At 42.3% G+C, this 27071-nt stretch overlaps 1 protein-coding gene across 5 annotated transcripts; it reads right to left on the reverse strand.

Annotated features, from left to right (window-relative positions):
* LOC118391407 (autism susceptibility gene 2 protein-like) lies at positions 1-27045 on the reverse strand. Of its 5 annotated transcripts, none has more exons than XM_035782772.2 (19): positions 25875-27045; positions 15289-15495; positions 12848-12940; positions 12693-12719; positions 11600-11629; positions 9731-9779; positions 7565-7889; positions 7248-7462; positions 6891-7120; positions 5979-6029; positions 5654-5758; positions 5474-5527; positions 5356-5385; positions 5185-5256; positions 4862-5000; positions 3310-3381; positions 2690-2773; positions 2365-2596; positions 2-2185 (listed from the first exon to the last, which is right to left on the reverse strand). In XM_035782772.2, exons 1-19 carry the CDS (start codon positions 26223-26225, stop codon positions 1156-1158), a joined length of 3396 nt encoding a protein of 1131 aa, XP_035638665.1. In that variant the 5' UTR covers positions 26226-27045; the 3' UTR covers positions 2-1155. The 5 variants fall into 5 exon arrangements, with proteins under 5 accessions (XP_035638667.1, XP_035638665.1, XP_035638666.1 ...); XM_035782771.2 differs by having other exon boundaries at positions 3-2185; positions 4862-4997; positions 7248-7465; positions 25875-27044; XM_035782770.2 differs by having other exon boundaries at positions 3-2185; positions 7248-7465; positions 25875-27044.
* Between the last annotated feature and the right edge of the window lie 26 nt (positions 27046-27071).

The raw sequence follows: 27071 nt of genomic DNA on the forward strand, positions 1-27071 counted from the left end.
ATTTATTTGTAAATTTTATGAAAGTATTGAAGTTAAGGTTGTCAAACATCCCAAAATATTAAAATTGACAGATGGAAGCAAAATCACAATTTTTGTCTGTGGTGCCTGGCCTTAACTAAAACTACAGAGTTTCAAGTCTGGAGATTGAGTTTATGTTTATGATGCAGTTGACCTTAACAACGACCCCAGGACAGTGGAAGCAAAAATGCCCCATAAAATCAAAGATCCACCACTATGTTTTGCAGTAGGTATGGGGTTATTTTCTGTTCATGCATTCTCATTTCGGCTCCACTGGAGTACGTGGCCAAAGAGCTCTATTTTCATGCTGTCCAACAAATGTAAATGCCCGGAGTTTGCTAAACGGCATTGGCACTTGGATTGGAACCCGTGCTTTGGTCAGATGACATGAAAATGGAGCAGTTTGGCCAGGCACACCATTGGTGGGTTTGGTGTAGAAATTAGAATGCATAAGCAGAAAAGAACTCCATACCTAAATATCAATTAATATTTATTTTATACAGTCATTTTTGCTCATCTTTATCAAGGGTGTCAATAAATTCGGACCCCAATGTACATTCAAGCCCATGCTATGATAAATTATACTATAATACTAAAAAATAGAACAATTATGATAATTTAAGGAGTACAGCAAATGCAAGTGAAAATAAGACAATGAATTGCCAAGTAATTCAATTTTTGTTTAAATAGACATTCTTTATAGAAACAAATGACAGGTTATGTGAATATTTCCACAAAGTGAAAGTCATTTTCAGGTAAGAAACATAGTTACATTAACCTAAAACCTATCAATCAAGAGGAGAACATATTTTGTCAGTTTTACCTATTGATAAATAATGTGTAATAAATGTGTATTAAACAAAGGTAATGCATTAATTACACAAATGTACAAATTCATAAAATCTATTTCTGTACACAGAGAGGGAATATAAATCTTACAAAATACTCATATATTACTATCAAATAACATTATCCAACAATAGTTATTCAACTTATTCAACAATTTCTATGCAGACTCACTACTTAAACTTGTTATTTATTAACATATAATCTACAATATACTATTTTTACATAAAGTCGTCAAGTTGAGTGTGTACTGTATAGAGTCTTGTCTCTTATATCTGAGAGACTTCCATGCTACTGTGCCTCCACCTCTTTAGGATTGTAGGATGGGGTTGGGTCCCCAGAGGGTGGGGCACTGGTGGGTGTGGTCTTTCGAGGAGTGGAAGGTATGCCATGGGATGTGGTGGAGGTGGGCACCAGAGGAGGTGGGGCACTGAGAGTAGCAGTGGGAGGAGTCCTGTTCAGATGGCCACTGTGTGGAGCTGAGGGGCTGAGCCTGGGGTACATCACCCCACCCAGGGAGGACGTAAAGGAGGGTGTGTGTGCTAGGTGGCCCTCCATGGGAGACCCCTGGAGCTGGTGCAACCTGGCCCTCTTCTCTGCCTGTCGGTGACTGTCCTGTAGGTGCTGCTGCGGGTGTGGGTGGGGGTGTTGCTCCCGCTGTCTGTGGCCTTTCTCAGGGTCATAGGTCGTATGTACCTGCTGGCTCTGCAGGTACAGACCTCTGTAGGGGTCTCGTAGTGGATCCCAGGGGCCCGAGAGGTGAAGGGGCACACGGTGGTCTCGACCTGTGGCTAGTGAACCGACCCCCATGAAGGGCTGGACACGGGCACGCTCCATTGCACTGAGGCTGCTCACTGGGTGCATGGGGCTCATGGAGAGTGGTAGAGAGTGAGGTAGATGGCTGCTCTGAAGCATGCCTGCGACAGGGAAGTGGCTTTGCCTTGATGAGGGGTGTGGAGCCTGAGAGTGGCCTGGTGGGAGTAAGAGGGTCATTTCTAGTGGCCCAGCCATAACCTCTGGCTCATCTCTGTGTTCCTGCTTTATGTTTAAAGGTCCCTTCAGGGTTTGTGTGCTCTCACTGGATTGGTGATTCTTCACTGTGTTATAAGGGTTTGAGGATCCCCTATCCTGCACCTCCAGCGCTGGAGAGGAGCTCTGCTTCACCTGGACTCTCCCCAGCGAGGTGCCGTTCCTCTCAGCCTGACGACGACCCTGATCTGGGCTACTCCTCTTCCTTTCTGGGCTGCTGCTGCCAATCAGATTACTAATCTGAAAGCCTGAGGATGTGTGGGTGGATTGATGGCTTCTTTCCAGAGAATTTCTATGGAGAGGACAGAGGTGCGGAGGTTAACAGCTGGGAAATATGATATCTAGCCTCTATGTGGTTGTAAAAATAGGCAATTCTTTGAATGTTAGATGCTGTTTCAAAATATAAAATCACAACTTTTGAAGGCCTTTCAGGTTGGGAAATGCCATCTCTGCACTAGGGCTGTCACACACCCGTCTCTCTCTGACTCCTCCTTTGTAGCAGAGTGATCCCTTTTCTTAGCTTCCCTTTCCCTCTCAATGCTCTGGACTGTGAGCTTGCGGGCCACATCAGCAGGCCTGGACTGTGCTGGAGGCGTGGGGAAGGAGGGGGGCATTCGTTGCAGGCGGTTCCAGGCTTCCTGAGGGTGGCTGACAAAACCTGGCAACCCATGGCCCTGCCTGTCACCAAACGGGCTGCCTGGGCCTAAAAGATTTATGTAATTTCAATAAAATCAATCAGTTCACCAATTGAGTTGAAACAGTAGGTTGCATTAACAATCTGAGAGCGAAAACCTACCAAGAGATGGGGCACCCAGGCCGCCAAATGCATTAGTTGCCAGTTGTCCAAGGTTTCCATAGTGACTAGCTTGATCAAATGGATCTGAGGAGCATCACAAGAGGAGCACCTCTTAATGGCTGTTGTCTTGTACTTCATACATCATTATTTATTTTTAATTTGATTTTTTTTACACCTTTTTCTCCCCAATTTCATGGTATCCAATTGTTTAGTAGCTACTATCTTGTCTCAACGCTACAACTCCCGTACGGGCTCGGGAGAGACGAAGGTTGAAGGTCATGTGTCCTCCGATACACAACCTAACCAAGCCGCAATGCTTCTTAACACAGCGCGCATCCAACCCGGAAGCCAGCCGCACCAATGTGTCGGAGGAAACACCGTGCACCTGGCAACCTCGGTTGGCGTGCACTGCGCCCGGCCCACCACAGGAGTCGCTGGTGCGCGATGAGACAAGGATATCCCTACCGGCCAAGCCCTCCCTAACCCCGACAACGCTAGGCCAATTGTGCGTCGCCTCCATGGACCTCCCGGTCGCAGCCGGTTACGACAGAGCCTGGGCGCGAACCCAGAGTCTCTGGGTTCATTATTTTGACACTGCACCAGCAGCCTATGGCTCTTACCAGTAAGGTGGCTAGCATGTTGATAGTGGCCGTGATGCGTGGGGGCATTGAATGGTGATGCAGACAAATGACCTGTAGAGGGAGAAGGTACAGTAGTGAGCGAATCAACCACACTAACATGGGCAGACAGGGACATAAAGGAGCTAAGGAACCAATAAAAGCTGTTGTTCCCATGACCGTAACAATATCATCATCACTGTACAATATCACCATAATTGTACAATATCATAACCGTACAATATAACCATAACTGTACAATACCATCATAACCGTACAATATAACCATAACTGTACAATACCATCATAACCGTACAATATAACCATAACTGTACAATATAACCATAACTGTACAATATAACCATAACTGTACAATATAACCATAATTGTACAATATCATAACCGTACAATATAACCATAACTGTACAATACCATCATAACCGTACAATATCACCATAATTGTACAATATCATAACCGTACAATATAACCATAACTGTACAATACCATCATAACCGTACAATATAACCATAACTGTACAATACCATCATAACCGTACAATATAACCATAACTGTACAATATAACCATAACTGTACAATATAACCATAACTGTACAATACCATCATAACCGTACAATATAACCATAACTGTACAATATCATCATAACCGTACAATATCACCATAACTGTACAATATAACAATAACTGTACAATATCATCATAACCGTACAATATCACCATAACTGTACAATATAACCATAACTGTACAATATAACCATAACTGTACAATATCATCATAACCGTACAATATAACCATAACTGTACAATATCATCATAACCGTACAATATAACCATACCTGTACAATATAACCATAACTGTACAATATAAACATAACTGTAGAATATAACCATAACTGTACAATATAACCATAACTGTACAATATCACCATAACTGTACAATACCATCATAACCGTACAATATAACCATAACTGTACAATATCATCATAACCGTACAATATCACCATAACTGTACAATATAACCATAACTGTACAATATCATCATAACCGTACAATATCACCATAACTGTACAATATAACCATAACTGTACAATATAACCATAACTGTACAATATCATCATAACCGTACAATATAACCATAACTGTACAATATCATCATAACCGTACAATATAACCATAACTGTACAATAGAACCATAACTGTACAATATAAACATAACTGTAGAATATCATCATAACCGTACAATATAACCATAACTGTACAATATCATCATAACGTACAATATAACCATAACTGTACAATATCATAACCGTACAATATAACCATAACTGTACAATATAACCATAACTGTACAATATAACCATAACTGTACAATAGCATCATAACTATACAATATCACCATAACTGTACAATATAACCACAACTGTACAATATAACCATAACTGTACAATATCATCATAACCGTACAATATCATCGTAACTGCACATACATCCTCATTTAACATAGTAATGAATAGGACATGGAGTAGGCTGCTAACCTGAGGAGGACAGGAAAGGTCGGACCATGTCATGGCCATAGGATAGTCCAGGAGGAAGACCTGGTGCACCTGGCCGACTAAACAGGTCCAGCTTCACCCTGCTCATATTCAGCTGATGTGGATCAAAGTGCATGTTCTGCTAAAGATAGATAGATAAAGTGGGGAGGAGAGTGATGGACAGAGAGAGGGATTAAAAGCTTAATAGAGATTGAGAGGTGAAGGGGTTGCTGAGATGGGAGGACACAGAAAGCATTACTTCACTGATTACCGGTTTTGGAAAATAATTAATGCATTTTGTAAATTAATGAATGCATCTTGTGCACCTTCATTCTCTGCTGGTGGTGATGAATCTGCCATGCGATCTGGCCATGCATTAGACACCATTTGCCAGCCTTCTGCAAGAATAGAAGGACAATCATTTGATTAGTCTTAAACCCAAGGGCTAGAATTCTGTCGACAAGCTTACAGAATGACATCGAATGGCATATTCTTACCTTAGCTGATGATCTGAATGGATCAGCTATCTGTGAACAGAGGGAGAACAGAGGGTTAATATCTGAGCCTTTACTACAGTGTTTTATTCATAACTTAATGGATAGAGAAGAGGCCTACCCGTGGGTCCTTTGGTAGTAGAGGGACTTCTGGCCGTGTCACTACATCCATAGACTAGGGAGGGATGGTAAGTCACATGATTAGATTATTATGTGGTTATTATGTGGTTAACAAGGCCATAAAGGAGACAGACAGACAGTCAGACAGACACACAGACAGAGGGAGTGATGTGGTATGGACCTTAGGCTGGAAGGCTCCTTGCAGAGAGCTGAAAGGTCCTGGGGGTCCTGAGTGGGGGTGCAGGGCTGGCATGCCTGGCATCACTGGGGGGTAGGAGGGGTAGAACTGGGCAAGACCACACACAGGTTAAGATGAGAATGAATGAAGTGGAACGTCAGGGGAAACAAAAGATTAAACAAACACTTTGTACGCCCAGAGTAGATCTGTGAGTAAATGGCATATAACTTCATTTCTTTGAGAACCATAATATGATACAGAATAATGCCTTTGATGGTAATCCAAAGGAACATATTGCCATCTTTTTGAAAACAGTACTTTAACTTACATGTTGATGTCTTAGGTAAGGGTTTTCCAGTTTTGCTGAGTACTTTTCCAACTGAAAGACAATTTTGTGAGAACACGTCAGTAATATGAACAATATTAGACAATAATATAAGCATACACAAAGAAGAAACAAATGTAAAAATGCTACAAATGATTATAAAAAATATAAAACATTAACCATGACCGTCCTGTTCTACACCTCACATTACACAAAGTGCCAGGAAGCTATGCATGCCAACGACTGCACAGCACGGTGCATTCATCTCAGCTCATTGACTGTTTAACAGATGCATGTACACACTTCAGATGGCTATGTTCAGAGTTTCCATATCTCAGCTGCTTAAGCCTTAACTGAAGCCCTGCCAAGGCCGGCACAAGCATCCATGAGCAATTACCCACGATCAAAAGCACTAATGACCTCATTCCTTCTGCTGCGGCACAGTCATTTGTCCTGACAGCAGGGCTTTGGTGTGTCAAAACAGCCATGAGATCCATTTACACTGTCTTTACTAACTGCCAGTGGAACAGCCAACCATTTCAGGGATCATACATCATTTTTTTCCTATGCTGAAATATTTCAAAATGTTCCCAGGTGGGTGTAAAAAACGTTTTAGTGGAGTGTAAATGGATCTGAAAGCAAAACTGTATCTCTTGGGGACTGTATCTGATATTTCTGTGTGATATTTGAGATGTGAAACTAACACACACACAGGGTTTTACACAGAGTACAGGAGGCAGATGCTGAGCCTGAGGCTACACTATTAAGAAGATGAGTTTGGAAAACAGCAAAAACAAAGCACTCAAAACTCTCTGGTTTCTGGGTGACCTAAAATGTTATTTACAATGAATGTGGGATTTGATAATAACATGAACTCATATGAAGAGGTTTGTAATGGCCATGTGCTGGACTTACATTTAGGGCAGCTGTGTGACCCATATTTGGGGGTGTAGAGACGATGCCTGGTGGAGGAGGCAACCCGTTGGGGTAGGGTGAGAAGGTGAGCTGGTGTTGGTGCTGATGTTGGTGCTGGTGTGTGTGCTGGTGGAATTCTGCCCTCAGTAGAGGTGGCTCAGAGCCTGCCCCTCTAACTGCAGTCTGTGCCAGGAAATGGTTGTTCAGTTCCTGGCGAAGCAGGTCGTGCTCTGTTGTGGGGGGGAAAGAGGTGAGGTTAAAGGTCATACTCTATGATGACTACTGTTCTTTTCTCACCCTTTCTCACAACCTACACTTGTTGTACATTAAATCTCATTTACTGTTCATGCCACTTACCTGAGCAGCCTGCTCGAGTGGACCGTCCTACAATACCGCTGGTTGCTAATCCCGCAGGACTAGTGAACATGGCAGGGTGGCGATGCCCGTGACCTGGCAGGAAGAAGTGGGGTGCGGACAGCTCTGAGATGGACAGGGGGAGGGCTGGCAAGGGAGAAGAATGGCGCCCGAAGTGGGGGGATGGGGGGAGGGTTCGCTTGTGGGACCCCTCTATGCTGCTGTGGAGAGGAAGGAAAAGTTGTAAATAAATATCAACCTCCTCTAGGATATAGTATTATTAAATGGTTTGAACAAGGTCGGTCAATGCCATGTCCTACCTGTTGTGGAGACCAATGTACAAGGGATGACCCTGGTGATGTGACAATGGTTCTCTCTTGACCTGGGATAGGCTTTGCCCTAGCAGAGTTGGCATGGTCGGGTTGTGAGGGGACGTCCTCTCCTTCTTCACACACACAGCAGGAGGTGGGGTGGTGGTGAGAGGGGCTGCAGGGACAGGGCTGGCATCGGGCAGAGCGCCAGGGGCGGGGCTGGCAGCGGGCAGATCGAGGGGCGTGTCGCTGCTCTGCTCTTGGCTGCGTTGTAGACCTGACACTCTGGCAGAGCTGCACACCTTCGCTTCATCCCTCTGGTCAACACCTATGTCTATTAGCAACCAGAGAACATAGGCTATCAACCACAGTTTGACAAAACTTAGTCATTTAATGTTCTTTCCCACTTCAGATAAATACTGATGTTGATGTGTCCATACTTAGCTGAAACAACCTTCAGTCAGAGGTGAATAGCTTCTAATCTCTGCTGTACTAGGCCTACATCTAGAAACAACAATGAGGCAACAACAAGCAGCTTCGTAACAGCCAGTGTGTCTTGGAAAAATGTGCATGTTCATACTACAAAGTGCTTACAATTTGTTAGTCGCACCAATAGATCTTCCATTCACTGCCAGAAAATGATCATTAAATTCAACAAACGGCCTATTTTCCCAGCACCAAACACAACCTTAGTCTCTATTCCCTGCAGTCTTTGAGCTCTGACAAGAGCTGAGGGCCCTGTGGAGAGACGAGTGGTGTGTTTACCATTAATTGTAATCATAACGTTCAATAGGCTGAACTCCAGACGGCTTATTGGGAGACTGAATAGACCCCCAAAGCAAACAACAAATGCCCTGTCTAAAACCCACCACAAGCAGCTTGGAGGTAGTGAGAGTTAAATGGGGAGCTCCTAATCACGTTCACACAAGACATATTAAACCCCTAGCTCAGCTCTAAAAGGTTCTCACCGCCATCCAGCCAGTGGGATTAGAGCAGGTTTTATGCTGCCTGACCTTGGATGTGCGTCTCCTCTTGGCTTTTACAGGCCACATGAGTTTTAGTTTGAGAAATGGTGGGTTTTGAAGGGAACACAATCTATCAAGCTGCCCCTATACGGCCAAATACCTCAGTCGGGTAAAGATTGCTGAATGGGAACAATACCATTCAGTCATGTTGGTTTCAGCGCCATTCTTTTGGGTGAAAATTGTATTTCATTGTTGAATTTCAGCACAGGAGGCTGCAGAGGGGAGGCTCATAATAATGGCCGGAACGGAGAAAATGGAATGGCATCAAACACCTAGAAACCATGTGTTTGATGTATTTGATACCATTCCACTAATTCCAGTCATTACCGCATCCCGTTCTCCCCAATTAAGGTGCCACCAACCTCTTGTGAATTTCAGCTATAGTTAGATCACAATATGGAATTGATGGCGATGGTAAGGATGATAATAGGGAACATTGCAGTAGATTACAAAATTGCTTGAGCCAATAGTCTCATTGAGCATGAAGTGTGACTAACCCGTTCCTAGCCCCAACAAAGCATCTAAGCCACTGGGAGTAGAGGTTCAATCCAATTCATAGCTAAAATGTTTTGTAGAAAACATTTATCAACTATTTCAAATCACTCAACTCAATTGCACAAATATATCTGACAAAACATTGCACCATTATTCGGTTTTACTTTAAATATAATAAATCCCTCTAGAGCAGAGACTTTCCACAGAGTAGAGTAACATTATACCCACATTGTGTAATTAAGAGCAAGTGTGTGAGGATCCTAAAATGACAAAGGCCATAACACTTTGCCAACAACTTGACCACTGTGTGGCTTTAAAGAGGATTATTCCCTTATTCGAGTGAACAGAAATGGAATGCCATCAAAGGCATGTCAAAATCTTAATAATAATAATAATATGCCATTTAGCAGACACTTTTATCCAAAGCGACTTACAGTCATGTGTGCATACATTCTACGTATGGGTGGTCCCGGGAATCGAACCCACTACCCTGGCGTTACAAGCGCCATGCTCTACCAACTGAGCTACAGAAGGACCACCATCTTGTCACTAAGAGAGACACATATCTATTCTGTAAATAGCAACAGCTAAACGAGGACAGAGAGTCAAAAGCATACACGCTGAATACCCCAGAATCCAGAGGAAATATTCTTACCAGTAGTTTTCCTTAGTGTGAAGAGTTTATCAGACACAATCCCTGAAACCTGAGTTAGAATGAGAAAAGAAAGGAAATAACAAATATGTTAGCCTAGCTAGAGGCTAAATTAGGATTCTGAAGGTGCCGGTAGTGGAACTGTCCAGAAAAGTAGTTGCTTTTCCATCTTTATCAGCTCTCTATCAACAGGACTGTTCTGTATACTGGCTCTTGTTCCACTCCCAGACTCGATGTGCACTTCGTCACTCAAGGGGGTGTGTTCAAGTTTCCAATGAATGTAAATGAGAACAGAGGGACAAAATGTGAGACATACATCTTGGTGAATCCAGTCCAATGACACGAGGGAAAATTTCCAAATGAAACTGAATGAGATTCAATCGAAACCATTCTTAAATAATTTAATGTATTACGTGACAGCTCAATGCAAGTATGTTTTTGACAGGATAGTAAAAAGCAGCTCAACATAGATTACATATTAAGAGGTAATTCATGTAATCAGTCATATCTTCCCTGTAAGAGCACTCACTAGAAATATACATAAATGTCCATGACATTTACCTTGTGAAAAACTAATTAGAAAGTGGATGAGACAAATTAAGTTAGTGAGTATCTTATTACAATCAATAAATTACATTACCAACTGTATGTTTCTGATTAAATTGCTGAATATTGGCCAGATTCTAATAACAGGCAGCAAAGGACACACATACGCGCACACACGCAGACGCGCACACACAAATTAGACTAATCAGCCATTTTCATTTAAATAATATATGTGGTGAGAATATATGATGTTCTGTGTATTTCTCATCTTTAAACTTGATGTTCTTTGCAAAGTCGTACGGACGCTGTGAAACCACCTGATTATGGACTAATGGCATCAAATAAAGACGAATCAAACCAAGCAGACTCAATTGCTACATCAAATTGTTGATTTACTGGGTCTGAACTCAGCTGAAATTCAGCTGTGGTAAACCATCATGAGGTTCCTTTGGTGTTGCAAAGGTAAGGACCTTATTTACAGCTATTCCTGGAATCCCTCAGTTGATTAACAACTGAGCAAAATGCCACAATACTGTAATCTGGTTCATATGACCTCATGAGTTCAATTTCAGTTTTGGAGCCTCCAGATTTAATTTGAGGTTGCTGACAAAGTAAATAGATCATATGGAGGAAATAACAGAGACTAGTTGTTATTATCAGAACATCTTGACTTTCGTAAAAAGGCCTAATGATGTTCACAGTGTAATCAAGTTAACTTCTGCAAATTCATTAGATCAAATCCAATAATGAAATCAAAGAGTGCTGGTATTATTAACATATAGATATTTATAACAACTTTAAATTAGTATAATTTAGACTGAACCTAACACTCACAAACCAGTAATAAAACACAAGACTAAAGACATCACACACACTGTTTACGCTGCCCTGATGTAAATAAAAAGGTCAGCCAAAAGACCTGACTCCCATCACAACCCTCCCTGGCATTTGGAGGACCCCCTTCCTCTCAGTACAATAAAGCCTGGCCAGCTGACAGCGCAGATGGGAATACATGTGTAACCGGTGTGAAATGGCTAGCTAGTAATCGGTGCGCGCTAGTAGCGTTTCAATCGGTGACGTCGCTCGCTCTGAGACCTTGAAGTAGTTGTTTCCATTGCTCTACAAGGGACGTGGCTTTTGTGGAGCGATAGGTAACGATGCTTCAGGGTTACTGTTGTCGATGTGCAGAGGATTTCTGGTTGAAGCCCAGGTTGGGGTGAGGAGAGGAACAGAAGCTGTTACACATGGCTGAATGACAGAATAGTAGAGCACTGATACCTTATTATCAGTGATAACAGTTGTGAAAAGTGAGAATGTTTATCTTGCCTTGTCATCGATGTCACTCTCACTGTCACACTGCGAGAGAAAGGATGTAAAACACTGCATTAATTCATGAGAATGTATCAACACCTTCATCAATCACAAACACTCAAACTGGAAGTGAGTTGTTCACATTTCTGCTATCTGCCTCCACAGTCATATCAATATTACCCACAGGAACAAAAAGTGTTATTATTTGTCTAGAGATTATAAGGATACCTTGATTCAAGGTCATGACCTGTGTTTTGAGTGACACTCCTACTCTCGTGTTTACTCCTACTCTATTGGCAGGGAGAGAACAGCAGAGGATACCGCGAGACTAGAGGCAGTAGTCATACGAGTGACTGATGGGTGTTTACAGTAAGCATCCACAGCAGTATTTATCTTCATTAACTAAGCTTTCATTACAATATCCTATTCCATGAAAACAAGATTGTGGATTAAGAAACTTGACTCCAATCATTTAATTTAGTAGGTTCAATGAAATCTTGATAAATATGTGCTGTATTTACAAATAATGCATAAAGAAACATTGAGATCCATTGAGATCAACTAATAATCCTGGTTAGATTAGGACTAAAAACTGTGGTTATGTCTAGTAGTAATATCACAAAAACAGTGTTTACAAATCAAGAGAGAGAGAGAGGATATTATTATACATTATGTCTGTTACCTCGTTCCTAGTGACAGACATGTGTTTAACTGCTGTGTGAACTGATCTGTCTGCTCTAAGGGATTCATCATGCCAGACGACACAGCAGCACAACTGTGAGCTACTGTATCAGCCAGTCAATGTATACTGAAACCACTGACAACACGTGTCTCTCTGCCTCACTCCCCTAATAACTCAAGCCCTGCTCACTGTCAACATGTCAAGGTTACTCAGATCCACAAATCACTAATCCATGTTGACATGACACCTGTTTAGCTACATTACTAAATATCAGCCTGTTAGCTTTTGAGAACATTTTGTCACAGACTGTTCTTGTTCTCAAAATGGTAAAGATAATCACTGACCCGGTTTTGCCCTCATACTCTGAGAATGACTATAGGCAGATCCTGGATATTAATTCTGTCAGAAAGAATTGAAGTCACTCACCGAATATCCCCGACCAGAGAATGAACTCTGTGGAAAGGAAGGATAATGTTAATGAGCAAGGGCTTATGATAGATTCTGATAAAGGCCTTCTGTAATCACTCAATAGGATGTTGTTGCACACAAACATGTCTTTATCCAGACAACACTGCTCATACCTCACTATGGTGTCCTTTGGAGTTGTTTCTCTGAGGTGTGCCCTGTGTTTTGGTGACTTCAGCTCTGTCTTGCCTTCCTAGAAGCCCCTTCACCTGAGGGACATGATAGACTAATTATCTTCCGTTCTTTGAGTCCATGGTTATCTATATTACATTGAATTGTTAGACAGTACATTTATCAGCCCAGAAGAGAATCTGGACCACCAGAGGGCACTATAGTATTACAGACACCAGTGAGTGATTACACGTCAGTGAGGACATCCATTTCAATGACACAGTTAACCTGATTTAAAACAAGCAGAGTTGATGCCCAGACTCATTGACTGCCCGTGATGGGCAAAAAAAAAAAAATATGCCATTTAGCAGACGCTTTTATCCAAAGCAACTTACAGTCATGTGTGCATACATTCTACGTATGGGTGGTCCCGGGAATCAAACCCACTACCCTGGCGTTACAAGTGCCATGCTCTACCAACTGAGCTACAGAAGGACCGGGCAATTAGCACTAGGCCATGCTCTGGCTCATCTGAGAGCCGACGGCAACATGGGTGCAGGTACACAGCGCATGCATAAATGGGCGCACGCACACATAAACACACGCACACACACACACACACACACACACACACAGGCACAAATGCACACACACACACACACACACACACACACACACACACCACACACACACACACACACACACACACACACAGGCACAAATGCACACACACACACACACACACACACACACACACACACACACACACACACACACACACACACACACACACACACACACACACACACAATTGTGTTGCAATGGAAACCTTAAATGACAGATCCATGAAGCATAATGCATATTCAAACATTTATTCAGGAAAGAACAAATTGCTTCTGGACAAAACAAGACAGAAATTATATTGACTGAAAACTTAGCACGTGGTGATGATGACACAGGAACAGTATAATAATGTGGTATTAATCTGAGGTTTGATGGTTTAAAGCAGGGCTGCCCAACCCTCTTCCTGGAGATCTACTGTCCTGTAGGTTTTCAGTCCAAACCTAATTTAGAATATCTGATTCAGTTAGTTAAGGTCTTGTTGAGCAGCTAATAAGTAGAACCAGGTGTGTTAAATTAGGGTTGGACTGAAAACCCACATGACGGTAGATCTCCAGGAAGAGGGTTGGGCAGCCCTGGTTTAAAGCTACTGCTACTGTAGCATTCAGCCCGTTCCTGTAGTGTTCTGCTGGCTGCTACACTTCCCTGCTTTGACAGTCCAGCCCAGGACACTGTCTATTTCTGTGTGTGGGTGTTCGTGTGAAACCAATTTATTTAAATAGAATAAATGATGTTTCACAGTGGTTGCGAATATGTCAAAATAGCATCCTTCAGCAAAAGTCCTGCCTTGATTTGACACAGCCAGTGTGCTGTGTCAATGTGCAATGAGCTGCAGTAAAATACACTATCTTTCTGGTGATGAGGTAAAACAGAAGAGATTATGTTATCTTAAGTCCCTCTACTTTCTAGAGAACACTTTAGAGGTTTCTTCAATGACACAATTGAACTGCTCTTGATTGAATCAAGTGTGCGTAGGTTTCATCCATTTCGTATAGTAGATTCCATCTACTTACAATGTGCTTAGATAAACAATCAATTCAAGGAACAAAGGACTCTTTGAAACAAACATGATCATACATCTCTCCTCTATTGCAAAGGAGGCTACTATCCAACATACTGTTTTGCATACTGTTCAGTAGAGGAAACATCCACAAGCCAGGGGCCATCTAGGCGATACTTTACAAGGCGATACCTTACAACAAATAGTATCTGGTCTACACACAGAGATAAGGGTAGGGGAATTGGCTAGGCCAGAGACTGATATGGAAGCGAGCCTAAGTGTGTGTGTGTACCTGGTGTGCTCTCTGTTACAAACACAGACACATCCTGGGCTGAGGAGGAAGCTCTTCACAAAGCACCTTATCTCATCATAGCTCTTTATTGGCCCTCGTTTCCTGTGTGGCTCCCTCCTGACTTCATGCACAACAGACATGCTTGTGCAAGGCTATTACTAGACCAGGATGGGAAGCTTCTGGAATGAACCTGATAGAGTTCATTGACTGGCTGGTGCCAACAATGAACACCTAATAATGAAGACAGTTTGTTTACAACTGATTGAAACAGGATCACCATTAGAAAAATAGAACTGTGGGATTGAAAGTGGATGACTTGCAACAGAAAGAAAGAACTCAAAATAAACAAGCCTAGACTCTAAGCTACACAAACAACCAAAAAGAATACCTCAACTGTAAGACCTCATTACTTCACTGGGCAAAACCCTTACACATGTGGACACACACATTACCAGGTAGACAGGTTTTGGTTTGTAGTAGAGCATATTCATTCGAAATATAATGAAGGTTAATACCACAGATCCATAGGCTACCTGCTTGTTCTTCTTTGAGATGTTTTTCACCTTCCCCTGCTCCTTCTCTCCATACTGCTCATGTTCAAAGTCAGCTCCATTGTCAGTGAATACATTCACAGGGATCTCAGCCCTTTCAAAAGCCTTTCGTTTCTTCAGCATCTGGCTCTCCCACTTCTCCTTACCCTCCTGCAACCTCAGGCTCTTTGAGGTCTTCCTCAGAGCCACCTACGAAAGAACAAACACAAAAGAAGCTTAATATCTACGGCACAGAAAGAGACCTTGGTGTGGATGATGAAAATACTTAGAATGAGTCAATATGACAAGGCGGCAAGGGAATCCTTGCTGAAACCTCTAAGAATTCAATAAAAAACCATCTTAAAGACAAAAAATGGAAATAAAACCATACTCATGGTGCTTCTGGGCATGGCTCTGTGTATTGAGGTCATATCCAACCTGGTCTCAGAGCATTTCGTATTATGTTGTACGTAAATCCGAGACACTCCATTTAGTATTATATGTTAAGTTTTGTATGGTATGTATTAATTTGTGGATTTCCATTACCCATTTTGTATGACATGTTAAGAATTACTATTTGTATTATACATTATGATTCGCAAAACATACAATATGTTACGTATTTGCAAATCATATTATATGTTACGAACTTGCGAAACGTATGATATGTTAATGAATTCTAGCTACAGTAGGTGGCTAGGTGGCTAATGTTAGCCAGCTGGCTAATGTTAGATAGGCTAGGGGTTAGGGTTAAGTTTAGGAGTTAGGTTAAAGGGTTAAGGTTAGGGGAAGGGTTAGCTAGCATGCTAAGTAGTTGCAAAGTAGCTCAAAAGTAGTAGGTAGTTGAAAAGTTAGCTAAAATGATAAAGTTGTCGATGATAAAATTCAAACTCGCAACCTTTAGGTTGCTAGACGTACGTGCTATACGCCCACCCCTTCACCCACGACTAACCACCCTACTTTTGTTTTTTTGCCTTAAAGTAACCATCTGTCTTATGTAACCACACCAAATGTAAGTGTCCCAGATTTATGTTTACTATGTTATGTCTAGTATATGAGAGCAGGCTTTCATATCCTATGAGGCAGGCCTGTGAGACTACAATGTGGGCGGCCAGCTGCTGCCCATTGTCAGGCTCTGGAAGTGGGGTCTGGCAGTCTGAGCTAAATGCCCCGTGCCCGGAATAACACCAGTGACCTGCGGGGGGTTTACCATTGGTGTTGATACACATGTCATCAAGCACAGTGGAGGCAAGCAATAAACACAAACAAAAATCACTTACAGGTAATTTAAGACAAAAATGTCTATTATTCTGTATACATCAATGATGTCGCTCTTGCTGTGCGTGATTCTCTGATCCACCTCTACGCAGACAACACCATTCTGTATACTTCTGGCCCTTCTTTGTACACTGTGTTAACAAACCTCCAGACGAGCTTCAATGCCATACAACTCTCCTTCCGTGGTCTCCAACTGCTCTTAAATGCAAGTAAAACTAAATGCATGCTCTTCAACCGATCGCTGCCCGCACCTGCCCGCCCGTCCAGCATCACTACTCTGGACGGTTCTGACTTAGAATATGTGGACAACTACAAATACCTAGGTGTCTGGCTAGACTGTAAACTCTCCTTCCAGACTCACATTAAGCATCTCCAATCCAAAATTAAATCTAGAATCGGCTTCCTATTTCGCAACAGAGCATCATTCAACAATGCTCCCTAACATACCCTCGTAAAACTGACTATCCTACCGATCCTTGATTTCTGCGATGTCATTTACAAAATAGCCTCCAACACTCTACTCAGCAAATTGGATGCCGTCTATCACAGTGCAATCCGTTTTGTCACCAAAGCACCATATACTCCCCACCACTGCGACCTGTATGGCTGGCCCTCGCTTCATATTTGTCACCAAACCCACTGGCTCCAGGTCATCTATAAGTCTTTGCTAGGTAAAGCCCCGCCTTATCTCAGCTCACTGGTCACCATAGCAGCACCCACCTGTAGCACGCGCTCCAGCAGGAATATTTCACTGGTCACCCCCAAAGCCAATTCCTCCTTTGGCCGCCTCTCCTTCCAGTTCTCTGCTGCAAATGACTGGAACTAATTGCAAAAATCACTGAAGCTGGAGACTCATATCTCCCTCACTAACTTTAAGCACAAGCTGTCAGAGCAGCTCACAGATCACTGCACCTGTACATAGCCCATCTGTAAATAGCCCATCCAACTACCTCATCCCCATACTGTTGTTTATTTGTTTGCTCCTTTGCACCCCAGTATCTCTACTTGCACATTCATCTTCTGCATATCTATCACTCCAGTGTTTAATTGATACATTGTAATTATTTTGCCACAATGGCCTATTTATTGCCTTACCTCCCTTATCTTACCTCATTTGCACACACTGTATATAGACTTTTCTATTGTGTTATTGACTGTATGTTTGTTTATTCCATGAGTAACTCTGTGTTGTTGTTTGTGTCGCACTGATTTGCTTTATCTTGGCCAGGTCACAGTTGTAAATGACAACTTGTTCTCAACTTGCCTACCTGGTTAAATAAAGGTGAAATATTGTTTTATTTTTTTTGAATGGAGCAATGCAATAAATTAACCCCTAAAATGAACCCCTACGCTGGTGGCTTTTTAGGTATTATTGTTCAATGGAAACAAACTAATCATCAAGTGTGAACTGTGAGCATTCCCCGCTGAGCGTCCCCCCTGCCTGCAGCTTCAGCTATCCATGAAAACAACTGATCTAATGGTACAAGTGTAAAGCCCTACCTTGAGCTAATCTCCAGAACCATTGCCATAGTGATATTAATATTCATTCTGCTGAAAGACTAACGGTGTGAGGTAAATTATGTCTTACTCTGTTTCTCCAGCTCCCTGGACTGTTACCAAGACTCTGATAAAAACAATCACTGTTAGCTTGACTCTGAATTAGCATCAGGTGTACACATCTGTGGAGAGGCAGGGGGATAGGGGGAGAAAGGAGGGAGAGAGAAATATCCAAAAACCAAATACCAAACAAGGGGAGGATTGGAGAGTGTGGGTGAAAAAAATCTGGGGTAGATACGTTTTGCCAGCTACACTGAATACAATAGGGTGAATCCAGCTAAATCCAGGTTAGGGTTTGGGGTGTGAATGGTTTTGAGAAAGAACACTGGATCTAAATCCCAGGTAAAGTCCAGTGGCTTACAAAGGATTCAGTGGATGGAAGGCTGTCATCTAGTTCCACTATCACAGCTGTACCTCCATCCATTCCCTCTCACCATCTATGAAGCCACCAGTGAATATAGCAGTAACATGCATGTTATAACACAGTCTATCCTCAATTAACAGAGTTCATGAGAATCAAGCTATTAACAGCTCATGTTCCACAGCCTCTACAGTCAGACGTTACATATGAGCTCTCACTAGGCATCTGAACATGCCCTGGGTATGGCCTGCAAATGTTCCACAAAGGACATGACATACAAGAGGCCAGAGAAACAAGGGGGGATGTTAAGCTATTCAAATCCAATTTGTGTCTGCGGGAAGACAGTGCAAAGGGCATACAATCAGCCAATGGCACAATAAGTGCTGCTTCAGCCTCCATTAACTGCTCTGCAAAGGTGCAACACATGCAGGGTTACAACAGAGAGTCAGTCAGTTAATTGTATAAAGTTAATAGCATCGGCTGACATGCCTTTATTAGAGTAATAGATCTGTTATAGTGAAATATATTCCTTCCTATGTTCATGTATTAAAGCACTACAGTGTATGAATGTGGACCCAGCAGATCTGATGTTCATGGGCGTTGCTCCATTAGATACAGTACATGATGGATTCCTGAGCTGTGTGTAAAGCTACAGGTCAACAGATAACACAGGTGCTGCTTAGCTGTTAAACAGCGTAAGTCCTATAGAGGCATGAGGAGATACAGTCATGGCTGTAGATAATCTGAATTGATATGCATGATTATTTATGTCTTTATCCTCCTGACCACAACAGAGATAATACTGCAAACAGCCTATCCATAGATCAAGCACTCCATCCATTCCCAGCTAGACCTCTTTCTGTCATTCTGAACTGTTCGATCACAAGCAACTATAGGCCACCATCTTCTGGTACATGATTCACTTTAAATGGCCCTGACTTCTGTAGAGAGGTTGCAGATACAATAGGTTCATAATGACTGGATTATTTGAATGCTGAAATGGAGTTGGCGTGTCATTTCCCACAATGTGTGTGACACACAAATAAGTGGTAGAGGTAATTAGATACTTAACACTCTATTCCCACGACAGGTTCTGCCTGTCCAACAGCCTGAGGTCACAGCAGGTCCTGCCACTGAATTATGGGAGTCGGGCAGTCTATTTACCAGTAATGGACTTAAGTCATGAATAAATTCACACTGCCATGGCTCTGCCGTACAAGTCTAAATGTGTACTTTGTCACATAAATGTCAAACATATTTAAAGGAGGTACTGGTGGCAAAAAATATAAACATTATGAAATTGTAATAGAACATAAATGTCACTTTTCTTGTCTCAACCTACAGTAATGATAAAGACGAGGGGGCTGAAATGGATCCAGTTTATTATCACCTAGATTCGTTTGTAAACACTACAGTACATTCTGTCCACATAGCACAGTATCTAGACTATCTACAGTCCCTGGACAGCTGCTGTGTTCCATTCTCAGAGGAAGAAATTCCCCACATACCTGTGTGAAGCGATTAGTGATTTCATCGTGGAGCTTCTCTTTCTCTGTGTAGTACAGCACAGCTACAACTCTTCATCCTAGTATAGACCCATTCAAGGACACTCACTGATTTTATAGACTGATGTTGCCATTCATAAGAGTGAGGTACGCTAAATCGGTCAATATCATTCGTCATCAGAATCCTGTCTGACTTACTGTTCATCAACTCAATATGTTATTTGCACTGGCAGCCCAGGAAAATGAGATGGAGACAGTCTGACAAGTGATTATGATCAGAAACTTGACTAGATGTTCAGCTGACAAAAGCTGATCTAGGCAACGACAAAACATCAGGAATTCTTGTGAGCCTCATTACACTCACTCTTCAGACAAGATTATTGAGAAAAATGTATTTTCATATCTTACCTCGAAGTACTTATCACATGCTACTGTGGTAGAGGGTAAATCTGGGCAACAACATACACAGAGTGTACAAAACATTAGGAACAGCTCTTTCCATGACATAATGTAGATTGACCAGGTGAATCCAGGTGAAAGCTATGATCCCTATTGATGTCACAAATCCACTTCAATCAGTGTAGATGAAGGGGAGGAGACGGGTTAAAGAAGGACTTTTAAGCCTTGAGACAACTGAGACATGGATTGTGTATGTGTGCCATTCAGAGGGTGAGTGGGCAAGACAAAATATCTAAGTGCCTTTGAACAGGGCATAGTAGTAGGTGCAAGGGGGACTGGTACGAGTGTGCCAAGAACTGTAAGGCTGACACCTTGCAGTCCATCCCCCGACAAACTGAGGCTGTTCTTAGGGCAAAAGGGGCGAAACTCAAAATTAGGAAGGTGTTCCTAATGTTTTGTACACTCAGTGTATATTTGGGTAAAAAGGACATGTAATAAAACATGCTATCCTTGACAGCTGTATATAGTAGCTTGATTAATGCCTCTGCTCTCCTCGCCTGCCAGGTACTAAGACAATTAGATTACACACCATCAGTAACTAATCAGGCCTTTTCCTCAGAGAGCCTATTCACAGTGGCCTCCAGACATTATACTGGGATAATCTCCTCAGCTATGGGCATTGTAGTGGAACCCTAACCTAACTACAAAGCAGTAGAGCTCAACATCCAACAGACACAAAGGGGAGGCCAAAAACAGAAGGACAGAGATAGAAAGACAGTGTAAAACAAAAGAGTGTTGTTTGCACTGCCCCTGAATTGGAACTAAACGACATTTGGAACTGTACCATATTCAGCAGATAGCCCTACTTATCAGGGCTAAATAGTATCTATCCACAAAATGGGGCCAACAGTCATTATTTAGCCAGTGGATTGAGGTCATGCAGTAAGTAGCAGCAAAGTCTACATCAGGGCCGGACCTAGCCTTTTGGGGACCCTAAGTGAGATTTGGGATCGGGAGCCCCCCACCTCGCGGCAAAACATTTTAGTGGCCTCCCTTTTGACGGCGGTGTGAAAATTTTTCATTTCATTTCCTGCAATTCTACACATTTAGCCATGGGGTGGAGAGAAAATGTAAAAACTGTATAACAAATTTCATACAATTCGACTCATTTTGCCATTTGGTGGAGAGACATTTTGCAGTTTTAAAGCTAATTTCCTCCACTTCTACATATTGTGCCATGGGGCATAGAGAAAATGCTGCAGATTTTATAATGGACGTTTTTGTCAATTCCACACATTTTGCCATGAGGCGGAGAGAAAATGTAGCAATATACAACAAACAATTCTACAAAGTTTGCCATTACTTATACCATGTTAATATAATATCTGAGTGAGAATGACTAACAAAAACAATGGGGGCTCCCGGGAGGTCAGGGCCCCTGGGCACGTGCGCTATGTGCCAGGGTTGGTATTCAGCCATGATTACTATAAGTTTAGCTGAATCAAAACATTGGTAGTTGACATGTCTAATTGAGTGACTGTCAGTGACTGACATAACAACAGAAAAACTGCTGATTTCAAAATTGCACTTGGTGTATACTATTCTTAAACTCAACCGTAAGTTGAGACCCCGATTGAGTTCCTATTTTTTATATATATAAAAAAGATATGCCTGGGGCCAGCCCTGTTCTACATATTCACTTTCTAAATAAAACTTGCTGCCTCTCTGTCTGTCAGCACACTGCAACAGACAGACACTATGGTGTTCCATGTCATTTCCAGGCTGTTTAGGGCGACTGGTGGTTTATTTACAGCAGAAGCGGACAAGCAGCAGAACAAAGGCTAGGAGAGAGGTTTTATGGCAGGAAGAGTCTGAGTCCGAGCCAGCCTGTTTTCTGTCTTACACATGCACACGCATTCACTTTTACAACTGTGAGTTTTCCCATTATGTGGAACTGCAGTGAACAGGGGTAAAACATGAAACGTTCAGCTGGCTGAATGAAGTCATTGTGCTACCACCATGCTTAAGAGAGGAGAAGGTAATCCTTGGACATAAGAGGCTAGCTGTTGTGGAGACTAGGGGGATGGCAGGCCAGATAACATAGAGGGTATGTCTATGAGTGCACATTCAGGCACACTGAATATGGCCATGGAGAGGTCATTTCAGTGTTCCTAGAACTAGAACATTGAACATTGATTCTACTTGAAAAAAGGGATGAAAGCAAAAGCACAGCCTGTTATCAGCTCCAAGTGAACACTTTCACATACACAGACAAGTGACACCTACTTGTTTAAAAATCCTTGTAGGGCCCCTGAAAGCTAATCAATTCCTCAATCTTGTCCACACAAGCTTTTAAAGAGTGTTATCCAAACAGACCGACAAACACCACAAAGAGACAAGGAGCTGTCGAGCAGCAGCCTTTCTCCCCCTTGACTGCCTGAAGAACTGGGCCGGAGGACTGGGAGGCTGGTGCACATTAACTATGCAGCAGGGTCCTGGCTGTCATAAAGAAGCACTTACCTATCAACAGCTGTAATATTTCAATTATATGCTTCTTGAGAAAATTAGACCACTGTGCCACTGCCTGTACAAGTTGAGCCGTAATCTTGAATACAGCAAAACAGACAAACATTTTTTTTTATTAACTTAGAGCTATGGGCGTAGAATGCTCTGTGACAGTGTTTCTCACCTGTTGCAGCCTATTAAATGAACCTTTAGCCTTTGACACACTGGTAGTGCTTATCAAACAGCTACTTAGAGGACATCACCTCTGGGGTGTACAGTAAAGTACACACCTGACCGGATGGACAGACTCCGAGAGAACATCAAACATATCTTTCTATTTACGCAAATAGGGTGTCAAAATGTCTACGTGGGGCTTTAATGCAGTAGGATATTAAAAACGTGTAACAGTCTGACAGCTCACACTATAAATGACTAATCCTAGATTTAGTATTAATGAAATTCTATCTGGTGGAAATCCTAGAAGCTCAATCATCATAAAAGTGGGTGAGTGGGGAGAGAGTCGCTCTATTAGCAGAGCTAGAGAAGAGAAGCATGCCTTATTAAAGGGAACAGACTGTGTGACAAAGAAACGTTTCACAGTTTAAAGGGTAGAGCTTCTGCAGGCGTCACCCATTCATACATAAAGCTAGACTAATGACAAGCCAGACACGCTGGTTACAGAGCTAATGAAGTCAAACAAACATACAGTGGGCCAGCACATTCAAGAATCCCTCCCTGGTGAGTTACACTGTCTAGGTTTACAGCACTCACTCACTGCAACAATCATTATACAAATATGTAAGCCTCCTCTAATACAATCCAGGTCAGGGTCATTTTGAGCTGGAGTCATAAGTCTACAGTCATCCTCATCCAGAATGTTGTGGGAATCATGTTGGCAATATGCAACAGCTGTATGCAGCAGCTGTTTCTACAGTGATTCATGTACGGTAAGCTGGTCCATCATGGCTACAGTGACTACACTACAGTGTGGGTGTAATAGCAATGGCATCTGTTTGTACGCACTAACTCTGCCATGGCTCGTTTGCCACCACAGGGAAAAGAATGAGGTTGTTTTATAGGTAGATATGTATAGGGATAAGGGGGCTAGGCAACAGTGCAAATACTGAAATAAAAGGTCAATAAAGATACAAGGTAAACTCGGTCCGTGTAGCTATTTTGTTCGCTATTTATCAGTCGTATTGCTTGGGGTTAGAAGGTGTTCAAGAGCTGGTTGGTGTCAGACTTGATGCACCGGTACTTCTTGCTGTGCGCCGCACAGAAAATAGTCTATGGCTTGGGTGGTTGGGGTCTTTGATGATTTTTGGGCCTTCTTTTCACACCGCCTGATATAGAGGTCCTGGATGGCAGGGAGCTTGGCCCCAGTGATGTACTGAGCTGTCCGCACAACCCTCTGTAGCGCCATGCGATCAAGGGCGGTGCTATTGCCATACCAAGCAGTGATGCAACCAGTCAATATGCTCTCAGTGGTACAGCTGTAGAACCTTTTCAGGATTTGAGGGCCCTTGCCAAACCTTTTCAACCTCCAGAGGGAGAATAAACACTGTTGTACCTTCTTCACGACTGTGCGTGTGTGTTTGGACCATTTTAAGTGTTTAGTGATTTGGACACAGAGGAACAAGCACATATAGCACATAAAGCCTTCATCATTCATAAAGGTACTATTAACTGATTGATATTATCTCATAAAACAAAATGTATAAGACCTAAACTTGTTTTAACCTCAGACCTAATTTCCGGCATCTATACCAAACTCCATTCTTTCTACATTAATTTCCTCTACTGGCACGCTCTAGTGTAGTCACGTAGCAAAGCAAATCCTTGAGTTTACAACTCCGAGAAGCAAGGGTTGACGGTAATAGATAATGATCGTCATCACCATCAATGAGAGTTGATTGTATTGTGTTATGTTTTGTTTTTCGCCCGTGACATTTGGTATAACAATAGGTTTCTCTTTCTAGAATGTGAATGTCATAACAGGATTCAGACAGTATCATAATGATAATGAGTCTTCTGTCTGGTACATATGCACCATTCACTTTGAGTCAGCTCTGGCTTTTTACTGCCAGTTTGTCTTTTACACAGTGTCACTTAAGTACCATTAATCATGTTTACTGGTAGTCACCATCTGGCGGAAAGCACTGAGAGAAAAGGTCATTTTCAATCATTCCACACACTTGGTTTGCTTGAACATAGAAGCCTCTGATGCTTTTATTATTGCTTCTTTTGCATCTATTTTCAAAACACATGTCCCTGTGTGTGGACATGCCGTGAGGCAGGAGGGAGCACACTAAAACTAAAACCAGCTGATGAATACTGCACCTGGGAGCGTTTAAGAGCAAGAGAGCAGCTTTCTTTATAATGGGTCAAGCGTAGGCCTAGAGTTTTTTGGTTTTCCATGTGTGTACAACCAGCAAATCAGAACATATTCAAAATCGACTAGTTTTTCTCTGAAACACACTAGCAATTATCATGACATTGACCAAACCAGCCAGTGTACATCCATAATGATCTGTATTCCAGAAACACATATGCTGGAATTAAAGTGAGTCTGATTTATAGAAACACATGGACTGAGTGACACCTCGTAGCATCATAATGGTTGAAGTTGGGATAAATCAACAGTAACCTAACAGCTGTCACCCTCACAGCATATTGACCCTGCAAACCAGTATGTTTACAGCAATATCCAAGGTCCCTAAAACCTTGTTACATAGGCAGGTAGGTAATTACAGTGTAGATAGCCAACACATTGTTACAATGGTTATTATTCATCTTTACACAATAATTGCAAATTAACTCACAATGGAGACAACTGGGTAAACTGCACATGACCCTGTCAGAGACCATGAGCCATGAGGCCCACACATGGTGATTTAAGAGACTTATTTACTTATGAATCATGTCCAAATAAACAAACATGTGTCAATATATATATACACACACACATAGCCCTACGTTCTTACCTCTAAAGATTCCAGATTGATAAAGCTGGCTATGGCAAAGCCATCAATAATGTCTTCCTCCTGAGACACTGACCCCCGTCTCTTTCTCCGAGAGGGACGCGGGGGTCGGACATAATGCAAGTTGGTCATTTTTCCATAATTACACAGGGCCTTTTTTCTGAACGGACTTTGCCCCCGGTCGGTGCCAGATGATGGACTCCGGTTTTGATCATTCCTGTCAATCGCATCCCTTCTCCGCACGCGGTCTCGTTGAGATCTGGACCTCCGGCTGCGCTTTATTTTCCCGTCCATTTTATAACTCCGAGACGAGGCGAATACCACAAGACAGTGAGAAATGTGTTCTATGTCCATGGAAAGTAACAGTGCGCAGAAGAGCCCTTGCTTTGTTTTACAAATCAAATAAACAATTCAGACAACGATCTGAGAGAATCATCTATCCAACAATAACAAAAACAGACAAGAACATTTTCGAAGGATGGTTTCGATTAGAATGCGAAAAGCGCCTGCCCTTCTAATGGCATCACCAAGACAACAATATTGACTTGTTCTGCAACTTTGTTACAATTGTTGTCTGGCTGCTACAGCGCTAGCTGCCAGACAAAGCTATGACGCTGTATCATGTCCTACGGTTCTTCTACTTCCATCACCGCCCAATCCATGGTCAATCCACTGCCATAACCTCCCCCCAAAACGGTTGTGCTTGGCTAGACGGATCCAGTTAATCCAATTAAAATATAAATAGCCCAAATAACTCCTCTTTTTAATGTTGATTGCCCGATTGATTGTTACTTATGGGCTTTGAAATGCAAACGAGATCCCACATTAATAATCCACACAACGCAATCAATTCCGTGAAGTGAATAATTGTCCATCCATTGACAGATAAAACCATCCATGCGCAGGCTATTTGTTTAAAGCTTGTCAATCTTCACGCCAAAGTGACCAAACCTCAGCCAGAAAACGATTCGCCTTTATCCTGGTTCGGTCTTCATAATAGATCCAGCCTCGAATTCTTCTTTCAGTGGTTCCTTAGTTGATATGATTGGTTCCTTGGTTCGAATGTCCCGTTGAGCTTGAGTAAATCGTTCGGTAAATGGTGTTAAAGAGACACGTTAGATTTAAAGCCCACTCCCCACTTCGCTCTACGTTGCATTTTCGTTTGTAGTCTAGAGTAAATCCCAATACCCTGAACAACTG

This window comes from Oncorhynchus keta, chromosome 12 (genome assembly GCF_023373465.1).
Source record: "Oncorhynchus keta strain PuntledgeMale-10-30-2019 chromosome 12, Oket_V2, whole genome shotgun sequence".
Classification (NCBI taxonomy): Eukaryota; Metazoa; Chordata; class Actinopteri; order Salmoniformes; family Salmonidae; genus Oncorhynchus; species Oncorhynchus keta.